The sequence below is a fragment of the Strongylocentrotus purpuratus genome, unplaced genomic scaffold (assembly GCF_000002235.5).
Source record: "Strongylocentrotus purpuratus isolate Spur 01 unplaced genomic scaffold, Spur_5.0 spur5_scaffold_19, whole genome shotgun sequence".
Classification (NCBI taxonomy): Eukaryota; Metazoa; Echinodermata; class Echinoidea; order Camarodonta; family Strongylocentrotidae; genus Strongylocentrotus; species Strongylocentrotus purpuratus.
In genome coordinates this window covers 22,680,339-22,695,677 of record NW_022145604.1, presented here as the reverse complement: position 1 = coordinate 22,695,677, position 15,339 = coordinate 22,680,339, and the positions used below count along the sequence as shown (strand labels likewise).

The following is a 15,339-nucleotide window of genomic DNA, read 5'->3' as shown; positions in this document are numbered from 1 at the left end:
CTAAGTTGACGAAATAATTCGTATATTTATGTGGTCGAGGAAAATGACCATTTGCGCATACGCAAGTACTATAGATAGGAAAAACAATTTAGCCTTCGACTCTGGGTTTAAAGGGTTAAATTTGTAGACATTGGGACATTAAATTTTGTCGGTAATTGGTGGCTAGTTTTGTCGGTAATCGGTGGCCTCTACATCTCCCCCCCCCCCCCCCCCCCCCCACTGAAAAAGGTCTAGCGACGCCCCTGAGTGCAACGATTTGTTTTATTTGGCTAATCGATCTTTGATTGGTCACACTTATGATAGATTGTACAAATAAACTGGCGCCAAAAATACTGAAGAGTGACAGACTCCCGGGGCCGAGCTCACTATCTCTGACTGCTAAAGAGCAGGCCTAATATAGACCTGATGACTATTATACGTTTCGTGGGGGGAGGCAAATGTTTGGTTTAAATTGTTTATTTATTTATTTATTTATTCAGTCTTCTTTAAAATACAGGGTAGTACTTTAAAAGCCACAAGGCCTGCTTTTCAAAGGAGACCTGTAGGTGAGTGACAAAGTACATGGTAAAAATTACAACAAAAACATCAGCAAATAAAAACATATACCGGTACATAATACATAATACAGTTATTTACTACTAGATACAAAAATAACACAGAACACGATTTAGTTTTAAAAAGACAAAACAACCTACATAAAATTCATGCTTGGATTTAAATGAGCCAAGTAAAGCAAGGGAATATAATTATATTCATAAATTAAACAAAACAAGTTTACTTAAATTTGATTGCACTGGTACGATAAAATCAAACAAAATTTAAAACACACTAAAAGATAAGTAAATTTCAAGTCAGACTGAAGAGTTTAAATAAAAGTGTGGCTAAAAAGAAAACGGCAGATTAAAGTGGATTGCACAAAAGAAAGTATAAGCACACAATGGATATTTTAACGAGACTAAAAGATAATTATACAATCAAACAAGCAAAAGAACAAACACAATGTGTCAAACGAAAGACAGTGTAAGCACACAATGGATAGTTGTCCGATTCAAAACGAATAGACCAAGTATGACATTAAATGGACCTATTTCACATCTACATAAAACAAATTTTCACTTCATAATATTTAAAATAACTGGAAGAGGATATCCGTTGTTTCGTTCGATCTATATTTTCCTCATCTCCATACCGACCTCAAAGCACGTAGAGTCCAAATACCCTCATTATAATACAAACAACATTCATTTGTTTGTTTTTTCCACCAATAAGGATCAGCTGTTGCTCATGCTGAATTTCACACTTCATTGTTTATCATTTTATTCTTGAACAGTCCATTTCGTCATTATTCTGGATAATCGATAAACGAGCCAGTTCAACGCTAAACCTGAAGAAAAAAAACTATTCGTTATTATCTTAATTTAAAATGGCTTATTCATTTTTCTTTAAATCAGTCGGTCAAATTATATTGCCTACGATTATGACACTTATATCGCCCCTTCAGAATTACATAGACTTAGGGTAAATTATAAGTAAGATTAGTATTTTTTTTTTTAAACTACCTCTTTGGCTTTTGAGTTTATAGACAACTTGATATCATGGCTGATTCGGAGTTTCAATTAAAAACAAACCTTAACAACAAAGACTACTTCGTTTTCCTGATATCAAATAAATGTTCTGTTCTGAAGTATGATTTTCTAAACCTCTAATCACCCTTAATTTAAATTGATTTGAATCACATGAGCTATCTCGATGTTACAAGGTGTACGAATGGACATTGTATGGATAGTTGGAATTCCGGGTTTATTTCATACGGTCTAAAGTATCTCAGGCCTTGATTCAACACACCGTATGGATAGTGTTTTTGATAGTTGAGTTTCATTATATATTATCATTCACACATACAACACACACACAAACGAATGAGGAATCGAAGAACGAAATCATATAATAAAAGAAAAAAAACTATGTGTTTTTTTAGATCTCCTTACACAGAATATTGGAATGGGTTTTTCACGATGAATGTTGTTTGGAGACATCAATATTCCTAAAATATATATTTCTATCACCAGGAAATAAAGAATTTTCTGTCTACATAACCTTTCCTAGTTGAATGCATTTGCCCACTGGTAACATAATACTTTCACAAGTTGATATCCCTCACCATTGGATTTTTTTGTGGTAATGTCTAAATTTCGTTTAAAAATAGATGATATCAGTCTACTCTGGTACGCCTACAATGCAGGACTATTTTAGCATGTTATTAATTTTATTACCACTCTTATATTCTCTGAAATGTTATTTTATTGAGGGTGACTTGAAAAAGTTAATAACTTGGAAGGGAGCTAGGGGTGCAACCTGCCACACGGTTCTACCTCTTGGTTGCTTTGATCCATTGCCGAAAATATGTTAGCACCTATCACCCCCCCCCCCCCCCCCCCCCCCAACCACGGATACAAATCGAGACCCTTGTTTGCAGGTTAATCAACACTTCACCAATAAAGCTTAATATAAAGACTTAATTTAGTTTCTTAGGTAATCCTAACCCTAATCCCAGGCCTAAAATTTCAAATTTAGGGCAAGGCCACTTTTCTGTAGGGCACATTCCTATATTACAGCACAAATAGGAAGAACTTTGGAAAGGGCACACAAAATCTCCAAGGCCAATGAGAGGGGCATTGAGGCCAATCAAAGGGGCATCCACGGCCATGGCCTTGGATTAATTTAAGGCCTGTAATCCTCAACCCTAAATATAACCAATTTAGTCATAGTATAACCAAAAAACCAAAAATACATTTAAGTGCTTTCTTAAATTAATTAACCACTTTGCTAACCGTTTGCTATTAGCTAGCCCCACTACCCACACCCACCCACTTTTTGCCTAGAGGCCTATCTTATTAATCTAGCTTATATACTCTCGCATTTTCTTTCCTTCACATTTTGCATTTTAATAGTACCATACCATAATAAGTCCAAGGAAGGCTGAAAATTTGTTGCGCGAGTTTTGTGGAATCCTGCCAGTTTTCGGCATCAATTAACTTCAGGTATGTAGCCATATTATCATTTTGCTCTCTCTCCTTATGAATATCCGAAGAAACTGTGAAAGAAAATGCAGATCAAGTGGCTACGTTTAGATCTAACCAATGACGATGCTCAGGGCTTCACGAGCAGTCCCACAGCTTCGGTTCTGTGCAAGGTGTTTAATTTTCTTCTCTGTGATTTTTGTTGTTGAGCTGTGAGTGTGACTGTGACCATGTTGGGGGGGTGCTGTACATGTATCTAAAGAAATCAAAACTGACGAGATGATAGCATATGGACTTTCAAAAGTGGTGACTTTCAAAACAGCTTGAGGGTGTAATTTTTTGACTGACATAAAATTAGGGTGTCTGATCGCGCACCCAATGTTGTGTGCTAAAACCCTTCCCATAGAGATTGTACGCATCCCTATGTGGTCTACGTGCATTGCGCAACCATCCAAAATTGGTCAATGATTTTATGAAAAAATTTGAAATTCAAACCTTTATAACAAATGATCCTGAAGGTGAAACTCAATAAATGAGGTGTCATATGAAAGAGCAGGTTTTTCTCCATATTCACCATCGGGGGCCACCCCCAGAATTCTAAAAATATCTTGGTCAAAACAGCGATTGAAATGTTGTTTGCATCCTAGCTCCAAAATTTGCCACTTTCCTGAGCTGCGCCCCCGCGGCTTAAGCAGGGCTAGACGTAAGGATAATATTCAGGTCCTTTTTTTTTCGCTAGCCCCAAGGGATCATTTGTTACAACGGTTTGAAAATACCCTTCCCACATTTTTGGAATCAGCTAATTAGGGAGGCGTGCGCTCCGCTCAGTCCAAACCATGGTTACATCGCGTAACATCTCCGCGTACGAACGAAACATGAATGAATGTATGGCTAGCCGTTCGCGCAAAAATACCCGGAAGTGAATACACGTTATAGTCAATGGCAATATCGCGGAGACAACGCACGTTGTCTCCCCGATATTGCCATTGACTATAACGTGTATTCACTTCCGGGTATTATTGTGCGTAATGGCTATCCATACTAGTCAATGGCAAATAGCGCGGGGACAACGTGGCTCAAGCTGCAAGTCGCGCATTGGCTGAGCAACATGCGTACGATATGCATAAGCTTGCATATCGCGCGATACAGCTGTTTGGCTAAATTTAGCAAAACAACATAACTCTGCGTGTACGTCTTTTTCGTCGATTCTGATCAAAATGCTATGAATATTGCAGCGTTTCGAAGGGGCTGTATCTTTTGATAGAAACATCGGTGAGACATGAAATTTGAAATGTATCATTCTGATTACATTTTTAATTCAAATATCAAACAAAAATGGTGAAAAACGATCCCAAATTGAAAATTGAAAAATCGTTCAGACACCCTAATAAAATTGAAATGCCTCTGCAGCTCTACACGTAGACCGAATTTTCCGTCTCTTTCGTTCGTTAGCCTCTTATTGGGGTAGGGTCGGCTCTCTCTTTAGAAATTAGAGACGGAAACCGTCTATACACATTCCCTTGATAACGCCACGGCCATTTCAGGTCGTAGCGTTTTGCCCCCAAAATCCCCCAAAATGTCATTTTACCTCATGCATTGATTATTTAAAATTAGGAGAATGTTATACTACGTCGGTTCCACTTACCAACTTGACTGAAATAATCCGTTAAATGGTCCCTTTTAAGGAAATTATGGGTCAAAATCGACATCCATGTTGAAATCTTGCAAGCCGTGTAAACTCTCGCTGCGCACGGAGTCATCTAAATCAATCTCATCCCTTCTAGTCTACGCCGAAGGCAAAACGATTATGAAGGAAAAACTGTGCGCCATCTACACGTTCGTAATGGCGTTATCACAAAAGCTCAAAAGCTCAAAAGTATCTTGTCGCATGTATTAAATCAATGCAGCCGAACACCACGACGCACACACGATATGTCCGTCTAATTCAAACTCCAATTTCCGATCACCGCAGTGCTAGTTTTACCTTTACTTTACCTTTACCTGAGATTCTGGAAGAATGCTATGTTCTCGACCAAGCGAGCTCCGGGGAGCTCCGGCGTGGGATACCTGCTCCGCCCTCTTGTGCTATAGATCAGCGCGAAAACGCACGTCGCGCACGCGCTTCCTATTGACTTTGTACATGCGGTCGTAAACTGACTCGCTAGGTCGATAACCGGTTCCAAAACAGTGAAAATTGAAATGAATATTGTCATGGCAATTCGTGATTTTTTTCTGGGAATCTTTTTTTGTTTAAATAATAATAATATTTGCTTCATGATTTGAACAAGAAATGATAATAAATAGGAAGTAAAGGGTCCAAAAAAAAAGGATTGTGTCTTAAGTGGCCGAAAACCGGCTCCTTTACTCTAAATATTTAGCACATGCGCAGGACGTTCATCCGATCGTAGCCTCATTTTCGTAAGTTGGTGCCTAGCCTAGCTGACATGGGCCCTTCAGATTGGCTATCGCTGGTTCCCATAGGCTCTATGTTATAAGATATTAGTGCGAAGAGATTTTCTGTTTCGTCCGAAATTATGATATTTCAGTCAAACCCTCGACTAGATAATCTATTTCTGTTATGATTTTTTCATCATCCTTAAAAGGTAAGTATTTCACTTAAGTTTAAGTCTTCCGTAAATATTTTTAAAGTTTGAACAATTCTCATTTTTGTCATATTTAAGGTACGAACTGGAAATTTATTCTGAAATGTTTGTTGATTTGTCTATTTTATGTGTGTCCAATTTTGTGTGTGCGTCACCCGTTTAAAGCATGACATGTCGTAACTTTGTTATTAGATATCCGATTTTGCTCAAACTTCTTTTGATAGGTTTTTCTGATTTTTCTGCTTCTATTGAAAGTAAGTTATTTTTGGAGTGGACTTGGCCATTAAAGAGTCGGTTAAGTTCTGGGAAGAGGTGAAAAATAATTTGTGAGCATTATCATTGTTATTATGCAAGGGTGGAAGAACATCAAACAAAACATGTTTCCTGAAAAACATGGCTCTTTAAATGCCTTTATAGTCTAAATATGGCATATAACATCGTAAAAATCGGAACGGATTTTTACGCCATGTGTTCGTGTAGTCCCATATACATCCTTCTGTGTACAGTGCTTGTAACTTTACCAAGACTTGGCTAAATTTCTTATCATTTTGATGATTCCAGAACCTTGCAATACAAATGAATACTTACATGCTAGATGATCAACCTTTTCTGATCGATTCCACACCGTTTCTTTCACAATGCAATCGCATGACCAGAACTCAACTTTATCTTTCAGTATTAGCTGAGATATGACCATCTGAATAAAAAAATTGCCTCAGTGTTATATTGCACTGGCTGGTAATGTTATGAACCAGAGCAATATAACACTGAGTTCCAATATAGGTAATCTTTTTATTCAGATGCTATGTATGTCCTATCTGTAAAATGTAAACATTAGCAGTGAACTAGTATTCAAATTATGCAAGGAAACCCTCTTTACCTTCTAGACTTCACTGTCAGACACTATTGAGTGACTGACTCAACTGTCATTTTTTTTCTTTGGTAATAACATACATGTACATGTAAATAAAATGAGCTGTAACAGGTACATGAGCTTTTGTCTACATCAATAAACCCACTACTTGTATTAGCTTAAATTAAACTGATTGAATCCTTGTGCATCACAAAACATACAACCATTCGGTAAAAGGGTCTGAAAATCAGACAATACTTAGGTGACTGCAATCGCTTAAGTCGATTAGACAACTAATGGTTGTTATTTTCCCACTATGCCACTTTCAAGCCCTTTTATTTTGTTTTGAGGGAAGTTTTAAATTAGTATTATCTTTCAAATGCCATTGGAATTCAACCTTTTCATTTTTTGGGCCTGTAAATGGGACATACATGTAGTACCTTTAAGGGTTGGTCACACATACGTTAAATAAGGTAAAGCTAGTGGAAGACTCCCTAGCTTAACATAGCCTTACCATGATATGGCTATCTGTATTTGGTAATCCCTCCTACAAATAGCTATGGAGGCTAATGCATGTGTGACCACCCCTTAACCTAGACAAATAAAAAAAGGAAGTGCTTAATTGGTGTGCCAAGGTTAAGGACAATGAGATTGTTGTTTGACTTCCTTCCATCTCAGACATTTCTATAGAAATCTAATCCTTTTTTGTCACCTTGCGCAGTTCATTGAGAGTCAGACTCAGACTGTTAAAAAATACCTGCAGACTACAGACGTTAATTACCTTTTTCCTCCAAAGTAACATTCTTTGGCAAAAATAAAGGATCCTCATCTTTCATTAGGGTAGGAACATCTTACTGTGGTGAGTTATGGATCATTATAAAGCTGAGATTCTCCTCTTTTATAATTACGACTTAACCTTAACAAATTATTTGTGGTGATTTTTTGTCAGTTTGTTGGATATTATTGGCAGGTGATTTTTATGGAATTCCATGATTCAATGCTCTTCATAGGAACATGCATTTTGCATTTGACCACCCCTCAACTTAGACAAATAAAAATTAGGATGTACATAATTGATGTACCAAGTTTAAGGACAATGGTATTGTTGCTTGCCTTCCATCACAGACATTTCTATAGAGATTTAATCCTCTTTTTGTCACCTTGCGCAGTTCATTGGGAGTCAGTGTTTCAAAAATACCTGCAGATGTTAAATGCCATTTTCCTCTAAAGTAGCATTCTTTGGCAATGGAAAGGATTCTCTTCTGTCATTAGGGTAGGAACATCTAACTGTGGTGAGTTATGGATTATTATAAAGCTGAGATTCTCCTCTTTTATAATTAAGACTTTGTGGTGACTTTTTGTCAGTTTGTTGGATGTTATTGGCAGGTGAAATTTATGGAATTCCATGATTCAATGCTCATCATAGGAACATGCATTAAGCTTTTAGAATAAATTTTCATGCAGACACATAAAAAAGAGAAATTTTCTGTTTTCTTAGTTTTTAAAGAATATTTCATGAATGTATTTAACTTAAAGTATTCCCAAATTTGTAAGCTATGGAAAGAAAATATATTTACATGTACATTTATGCACTTTAATTGTGGAGTTGAATTCATGCATTTGTAGATCAACAAACCTTTGGCAAATTAATGCATGCAGAAATCAGCTACTGGGGGCAAACCGAGAATATGATCAACATACACAATGCCTTTGATGAATAGTCTTGGAGTGATATGCCAAGCTAATGAGTAATGACAAAGTAAACAAATGTTCTCCATGATATAGATCTAGTGGTTCATGTAATGAAAAATGCATCACTCCAGTCTTGGTTTTCTTGCATAATATATTGTTGCCCGGCTGGCAGAAGGGTGTTAGCGTGCAAACAACTCAAAAAATACTTTTCGAATTATTAGCATTTAAAGATTTGTTTTATATTTAAACTGCTTTCTGTCCCGAAAATTGGTTCAAAACTTAAAAGACTTATGTTATAGTAGAACACGGCCATAAATTGTTTTCGGAAATAAGTCATTTAAAAAAAGTTTGAGGCGATTTAGTGCTAACGCCCTTCTGCTTAGCGCTTCATTTTTTACCTGATATTCGAGCTAACGCCCTTCTGCCACCCAGGCGACGATATACGGTAACCTTGATGCATGCATGTCAGGGTGACTATATAGTGAGGCATTGTCTTTGTGTTGTGCTGTTTTGTTTTGTGTTGTGTTGTCCTGTGTTGTATCGTGTTCTGTATACATCCATTTACTTTATTGATATATTTTTGTAAATATGTTATGTCGTTGAGTTTTATTTTCAATTTTTTTTAAATACCCCCCCCCCCAAAAAAAAAAAGCATCAGTTTCTGAGGTGTCTGTCCTCCTTAAACTTGTTTCATCCATGTCTCTTGGTTGTTGTTGTTTTTTTTTTAATATTTAAACAAAACTATGCTCTGGGGCCTAGGCCATTATTCTCATGTAACTTCTGAGTGATGTCTTCAATTCATTTAAAGTAGTCACCCAAAGAAAATTAATGACAACTGATAATTTTGGATAAATTATATATGGATAGAAAGATTTCCTCTTGAAAAACATGAATAATTTGCTGAAAAATCATATAGATTTCATGGAAAGGCATAAAAATGCATTTTTGGGGCTAGCTGTGTCTCGCTTGTGACATCACAAATCTTGACGATTTACGGAGGACCGGTGAAGGCAGAAAATCGGATCTCAAAATTAACATTTTGAGAGATGATTACTGCAGGCCCCAAACATATTTTGAAGAGGGAATTTGTTACATTTGATCAGTAAGACTTCCCCTTCGCAATAATATGAATTTTGCATCAATTCAAAACACTTCTGTCTCTTCGGGTGACTACGCACTTTAAAGGTAAAGACCAGTATTGGAAATGCCCCAATTTCAAAAAATGAAATGGAAGCTCCTATTACCAATCATGTGAAAGAATATAATTTAACTAATACATGATGATAAAAATTTTGCTGGGAAACCGCCTACTAATTGATATATTTAGTAAATTAGTTTATATATTGTTAAGTGAGAGATAAACGCATGTGTCCCGCACGTGTGCGTAGTCCCATATACATCTTTATGTGTACAGTGCTTGTAACTTTACGAAGACTGGGCCAAGTTCTTATCATTTTGATGATTCCAGAACCTTGCAGTACACACCAATACTTATATGCTAGATGATCAACCTTTTCTGATCGATTCCACAATGTTTCTTTCACAATGCAATTGCATGACCATAATTGGTCTTTATCTTTAAGGTATACCGATCCCCAAAACATTTTTTTCTCTTTGTGTAAGAGGTTCTATGATGCCATAATTGTTTTCAAATATTTTTTCTACAAAGAGATATTGCAGTCTAAATACACTCTCGGTCACAGGTAAAACGTCTCCCGCTCTAAGTAGACTAATGATAACACATGCGTACGTACTTGCATAGAATAGGGAGCGCGCAAAACCCAAGTCAAACTTCTCTATACATACATGTACAGACTGATGCCCAACCTACATGGAAAAGATTACCATGATTTCTACTTTGTAATTTCTAATGAATTTCAAATATGAATTATGTAATTTGCCGAAAACTGTCTTGCCAAAGCCAACACATCAAGGTTCCCTCTCTAACATGTACATGTTTGTGGCCTGACTTGTATTGAGAATATTACCCTCATTTCTAATTTCAATTTCAAAATTCAAAATTTCAATTTCTCAAACTTCATTTCAATATTTTCCAGGAACCATCTTAATGGCCAAACATTCACATATTCTCTCTTTCTACATCGACTGCTGCCTGACCTGCATGGAAAAGAAAAACATAATTCCAATTCCTAATTCCACATCCAAATTCAAATTCCTAATTCAAATTCCAAATTCAAATTTATAAAATTTCAACTATGTATCTCTACATGGACTGCTGCCTGTCCTGCATGGAGAAGATTAGCATAATTACTATTCAAAAATTCAATTCCAAATTCCAATTTCTCAAATGCCAACTACATGTACAGTGTATATATTTTCCAGAAACCATCTTGTTGCAGCCACACACCAAGGTTCCCTCTCTCTCTTTACATGGGCTGCTGCCTGTCCTGCATGGAGAAGATTACCATTATTACAATTTCAAATTCAAATTACAAATTTCATTTTCTCAAATTTCAACTATGTATTTTCCAGGAACCATCTTGCTGCAGCCGACACACCAAGGTTCCTTCTTTCTCTCTTCATGAGCTGCTGCCTTTCCTGCATGGAGAAGATTACCATTTCCAATTTCAAAATCCAATTACAAATTTCATTTTCTCAAATTTCAACTACTGGTATGTATTTTCCAGGAACCATCTTGCTGCAGCTGACACACCAAGGTTCCCTCTCTCTACATGGGCTGCTGCCTTTCCTGCATGGATAAGATTACCATTTCAAATTCCAAAATCCAATTACAAATTTCATTTTCTCCAATTTCAACTATGTATTTTCCAGGAACCATCTTGCTGCAGCCGACACACCAAGGTCCCTTCTCTCTCTCTACATGGGCTGCTGCCTTTCCTGCATGGAGAAGATTACAATTTAAAATTCCAAAATCCAATTACAAATTTCATTTTCTCAAATTTCAACTATGTATTTTCAAGGAACCATCTTGCTGCAGCTGACACACCAAGGTTCTCTCTCTCTACGTGGGCTGCTGCCTTTCCTGCATGGAGAAGATTACAATTTAAAATTCCAAAATCCAATTACAAATTTCATTTTCTCAAATTTCAACTATGTGTTTTCCAGGAACCATCTTGCTGCAGCTGACACACCAAGGCTCCCTCTCTCTACATGGGCTGCAGCCCGACCTGTATGGAGAAGATCACCCTATCCCCCTCTACCATGTCAGCCTACTCCTCCTCGACCGAGCTCAGTCAGTTCGCCAAGGAGGTCATACACTTCAGTTCACAGTATGGAGGGGACGGCTCCATGGCATACGTCGCCGCTAACCTGGCAGGTTCGCCGGACGTCTTTCCAAACTATGGGGACTTCACCCAGGCTTGTGTTTTTGTGAGTGAAATTCTTTCAAACTTTAAAGGCATTGTTTAACAATGTTGAAACTGAGATGGACGACCCTACGTGTTATCAGTGTCTGTGATATGGTATAATATTGAAGCCCTAAAAATATTGCGCTAAAAAATGATCATGAAGTGCCTCAACACAGTAAAAATCTTTGAGTGACCTGTTTTACTATACTAATTTTTCCCAATAAACCGTAGTGTTATAAAAAATAGGAAAACAAAAATTTTGAAATTTTGATTTCCAATCATAAATATCTTCATAGTCAGACAGGCGATCGGCTTGTAAAAGTCATGGGGTTCCTGACTGACCTAAAGGTTTATAATTATCATTGCAGCATTAGCTAAATCCAGGATTTCGTTTCAGAATCTGAGACAAAGTTAACCAATCCCTTTAATGGGTCAGCTCTAAGTTCTGGTAATGATGAAAAATAAATTCTCACAGAATCAAATGAAACGAAGCACAGAGTATGCAAAAGACCGGTTTAATAACATATTCAAATTGTTTGCATTCTTTTTAAAGAAAGGTTGTTCTTGACAACCTGAGAGCTTGGCTGAGGCTTGCCCTAAATAGCAACAAGTAATGTACATGTATGCTAACTTGATCCCAAGTATTGTAGTTCATTCATTAATCACAGGTTAATAGAATGACTTTTTTTTTCTTTCTTTTGCTTTGTATATATATATACACTATGTTCCCAAGAAAGAAACTCAAGATCACCAGTTTATATTGGTGGATTGTCAATGACCCACATTGCGTCTTTTGGCGATAGTCACGCATACTGACTATAGGGGGATGTGTTACAAAGACAGGTGTTTCTTGTGGTAACAGTAATAGATTTTGAAGTGACTTGTGTGTTCACACTAGAGTAAATTTATACAAAACTCATTTAAAGAAACGTTTTAAACAAAATCATTTAACAGCGATAGTCCGAGCATACAGACTAGAGTATAACATTGTGTGAAGAAACGTTTTATGAAGAAACAAATTTTGAAGAGGTCAGGTGACATGATAGCTGACCAATGTGTACTTGTGATAAGCCCCGCCCAGTTAGACGATTTTTGTACGATATTACGTTTAGGTTTGAGCAGGATGTTGGTTCTTAAACTCTAGTTTTCATTAAAAATGATGCTCGAACAGGTGTTTCGCTACATACAACGATTCGTGATCTGGCGTTTCTTTTTAAAAACATTCAGGCTAGAATAGCTCGTATAGCTGCATGTACATATTTATACGATTCTCATATACATGTAGCTATACGTTGAATTTCAGTAGTCTGAACCCAAGTTAAGGGGTCTATTTTTAAGTACCCTGAGTCACATGGTGAAGTGCACGAGGGACAAAAGGGGGATTTAAGACTGGATAAACTGCCTTGAGATCCCATAAGATTATAAATACCAGCACTGGTTTACATGTATATTGAAAATAAGGTACGTTCTTGTAATAGCACATTCTAGTCATGACTATTTTTAACTGAGGTCCAACTGAGACAGCTCATGCTTCCAGAAGGTATGGGGGTCAAAGATTCAACTCAGGAGGCTAGTAATTGGCATCAGATAGACGCTGCCCCCTCCCTCAAAGATAAGAAAATCCTTAAGTTAAAACTGCCCCCACAACATCCTTACTTGATAACAAATGTTCAGTCTGAAGTAAGAATTTCATGTGCATGTACAGTACATAAAAGGAGATGTACTCTTTCAAAAAATACTAAATATTGAATCAACCATGTAAAATTTAAATGTAGATACCGTACCTGTAGATAGATAGAAATGGTTTTTATTAAAAAGATCATCGCAGCCAATGGCTGAATTGCGATCCATTTCACAAGGATATATATACAATACAATTGCAATTCAAATTGAAATAACACAAAATATGACAAAAATCAAAAGTCAAGCATATACATTGTATATGGTAGACATTTCATAAAAATTCATTGATCAAATTCAAAGATAGAATATATTATTTTGTTGACCCTTAGTTTAAGTACATGTAGCTTTAAATGGCATGATAGGGATATTATTCCATCCTCCCATCCAGCTGTTGCAGTGTTTTGGCCCCTGACCCAGTTTTGTCTTTGAGGTCAATGCTCAAAAAGTCATCCTTGGTCATTGTAGTAGTCCCCTTTAAGCAACTGTACATAGATGTTAAAGGGGGAGGTCAACCCTGAGAATTAGTTTTATTAACCCATTTCCTACGGGAACTGGTTGTTTCCTGTAATAAGCCCCAATAAGCCCTAATTTTCCTGGGGTGATTGTCTAGGGGATAATTGTTAAAATGGGTAGTTGTCCGGGGGGGGGGGGGGGGGGGGGGTGATTGTCCCAGGGGTAATTGTCCTGAGACTCCTGATACAACTTTCTAGATTGTAAACTTCCTTATTGTTTTTCAGATTTTCCTCAATCTTTTACTGATCTGCTTAACTCTCATTTCTATGTTTTAAAAAAAAAAAGCTAACTTGATACCAGAATGGGATTTACCTTTAAATTGACTACAGTTGTGTATAGGCCTGTCTTCATCAGCTCGAGTTTGCAGGTTGCAAATTACCCGGTATTTTCAGACTCAGGATATTATGCCGAGTCTTGAAATTGCGTCTTCAACAGACCGATACGCTCATCACAAACTAGCTCGGACGGGCGCAAATTAGCCGGCTAGTTCCCAAATAAGCATGATATTTGGGAAACTTAGGATTTCTTAGGATATTTCTTTTACCAAATATCCCTCTAATTGCAACTGCAGGCTGATGAAGTGCAAATTAACTTGTTAATTTGCGATCAGGATAGTTGAAATAGCGGTTAATTTGGCAACCTCAAGCTGATGAAGACAGGCCTTATGTTTCACATATGACCTAATCATTGAACTTCAAATGACCCCCCCCCCCCCCTCCCCCTTGAAATGACAACCCAGGGTTAAAGGGAAATTCAAATGGAGGATTAAGTTGATTGGTAGGAAGCAGAAAAATTGGAGAAGATTAGTGAAAGTTTGAATCTAGACAGGTTCAAGTTGTATGACTCCATCATCAAGCTGAGATTCCATACATATTGTATTGGAACTGAATTACTGAAAAATTGTAACCTCATTTGTGCTAGTTTAATGTATTGTGTTCAAACTTTAATTTGTCTTAATTCAATCAATTCAACTGTTTTAACAATTGGATTAGAACGATTTCACTTATCTGTCCATACCCCTCCCCCTGTTTCCTTATTTAGCACACTTACAGTATTTGGTACTATTAAATGAGGCTACCCTTGTTTTTTAAAAATACAATAGTGGAAGAAGATAAAAGAAAGAAGAATTTGTAGTAGCAGTTGTAGTAGTAGTGGTGGTGTTGGTCGTCGTCGTCGTCGTAGTAGTAGTAGTAGTAGTAGTAGTAGTCAAACCTGCTTTAGTGACCACCTGTCTACAAAGGCCACATTTGTTCTTTCCCTTGAAAATGGTTTCTAATTGTATCATTTACTAAATGAACCTGTCTACAAAGACCACCTGTCTACAAAGGTCACTTTTTGTGTTTCCCTTGGGTGGTCGCTAGAGACAGGTTTGACTGTAGAAGTAATAGTAGAAGTAGTAGCAGTATATTTTAATTATTATTTTAGTAATACTGTAGTAGTGGTGTTATTGTGTAATTTGGTGTTATCATCATATTTATTATCATAATTAACTATTTTTGTTCTCATACAGCGTACCTATGGAACATGGTGGGACATGGCACCTTCTGCAGAGAAGAAGTTTGGAAAGATAGGTGACTTCAGAGGCAACGACTTCATAGGTAGGCCCTCTCTCAAAAAGTACTCCTTTATATATTTATATTTGTTTT

At 36.9% G+C, this 15,339-nt stretch overlaps 1 protein-coding gene across 6 annotated transcripts in view; it reads left to right on the top strand.

Annotated features, from left to right (window-relative positions):
- The first annotated feature begins 2,944 nt into the window (after positions 1-2,944).
- LOC755106 (F-box/LRR-repeat protein 4) overlaps positions 2,945-15,339 on the top strand; it is a 28,667-nt gene continuing 16,272 nt past the window's right edge. For 3 of the 6 annotated variants that reach the window (XR_004064975.1, XM_030990612.1, XM_030990607.1), the window contains exons 1-4: positions 2,949-3,041; positions 7,646-7,768; positions 11,256-11,519; positions 15,204-15,291. Coding sequence is in view for 5 of the 6 variants with exons in the window: in XM_030990612.1 (XP_030846472.1) it covers positions 11,301-11,519; positions 15,204-15,291 (307 nt within the window). In the remaining variant the exon portion in view is untranslated. Of the gene's footprint in view, positions 3,042-7,231; positions 7,336-7,645; positions 7,769-11,255; positions 11,520-15,203; positions 15,292-15,339 lie in introns of those variants that run through there. The other 3 variants (XM_030990608.1, XM_030990610.1, XM_030990611.1) reach the window with 3 other exon arrangements.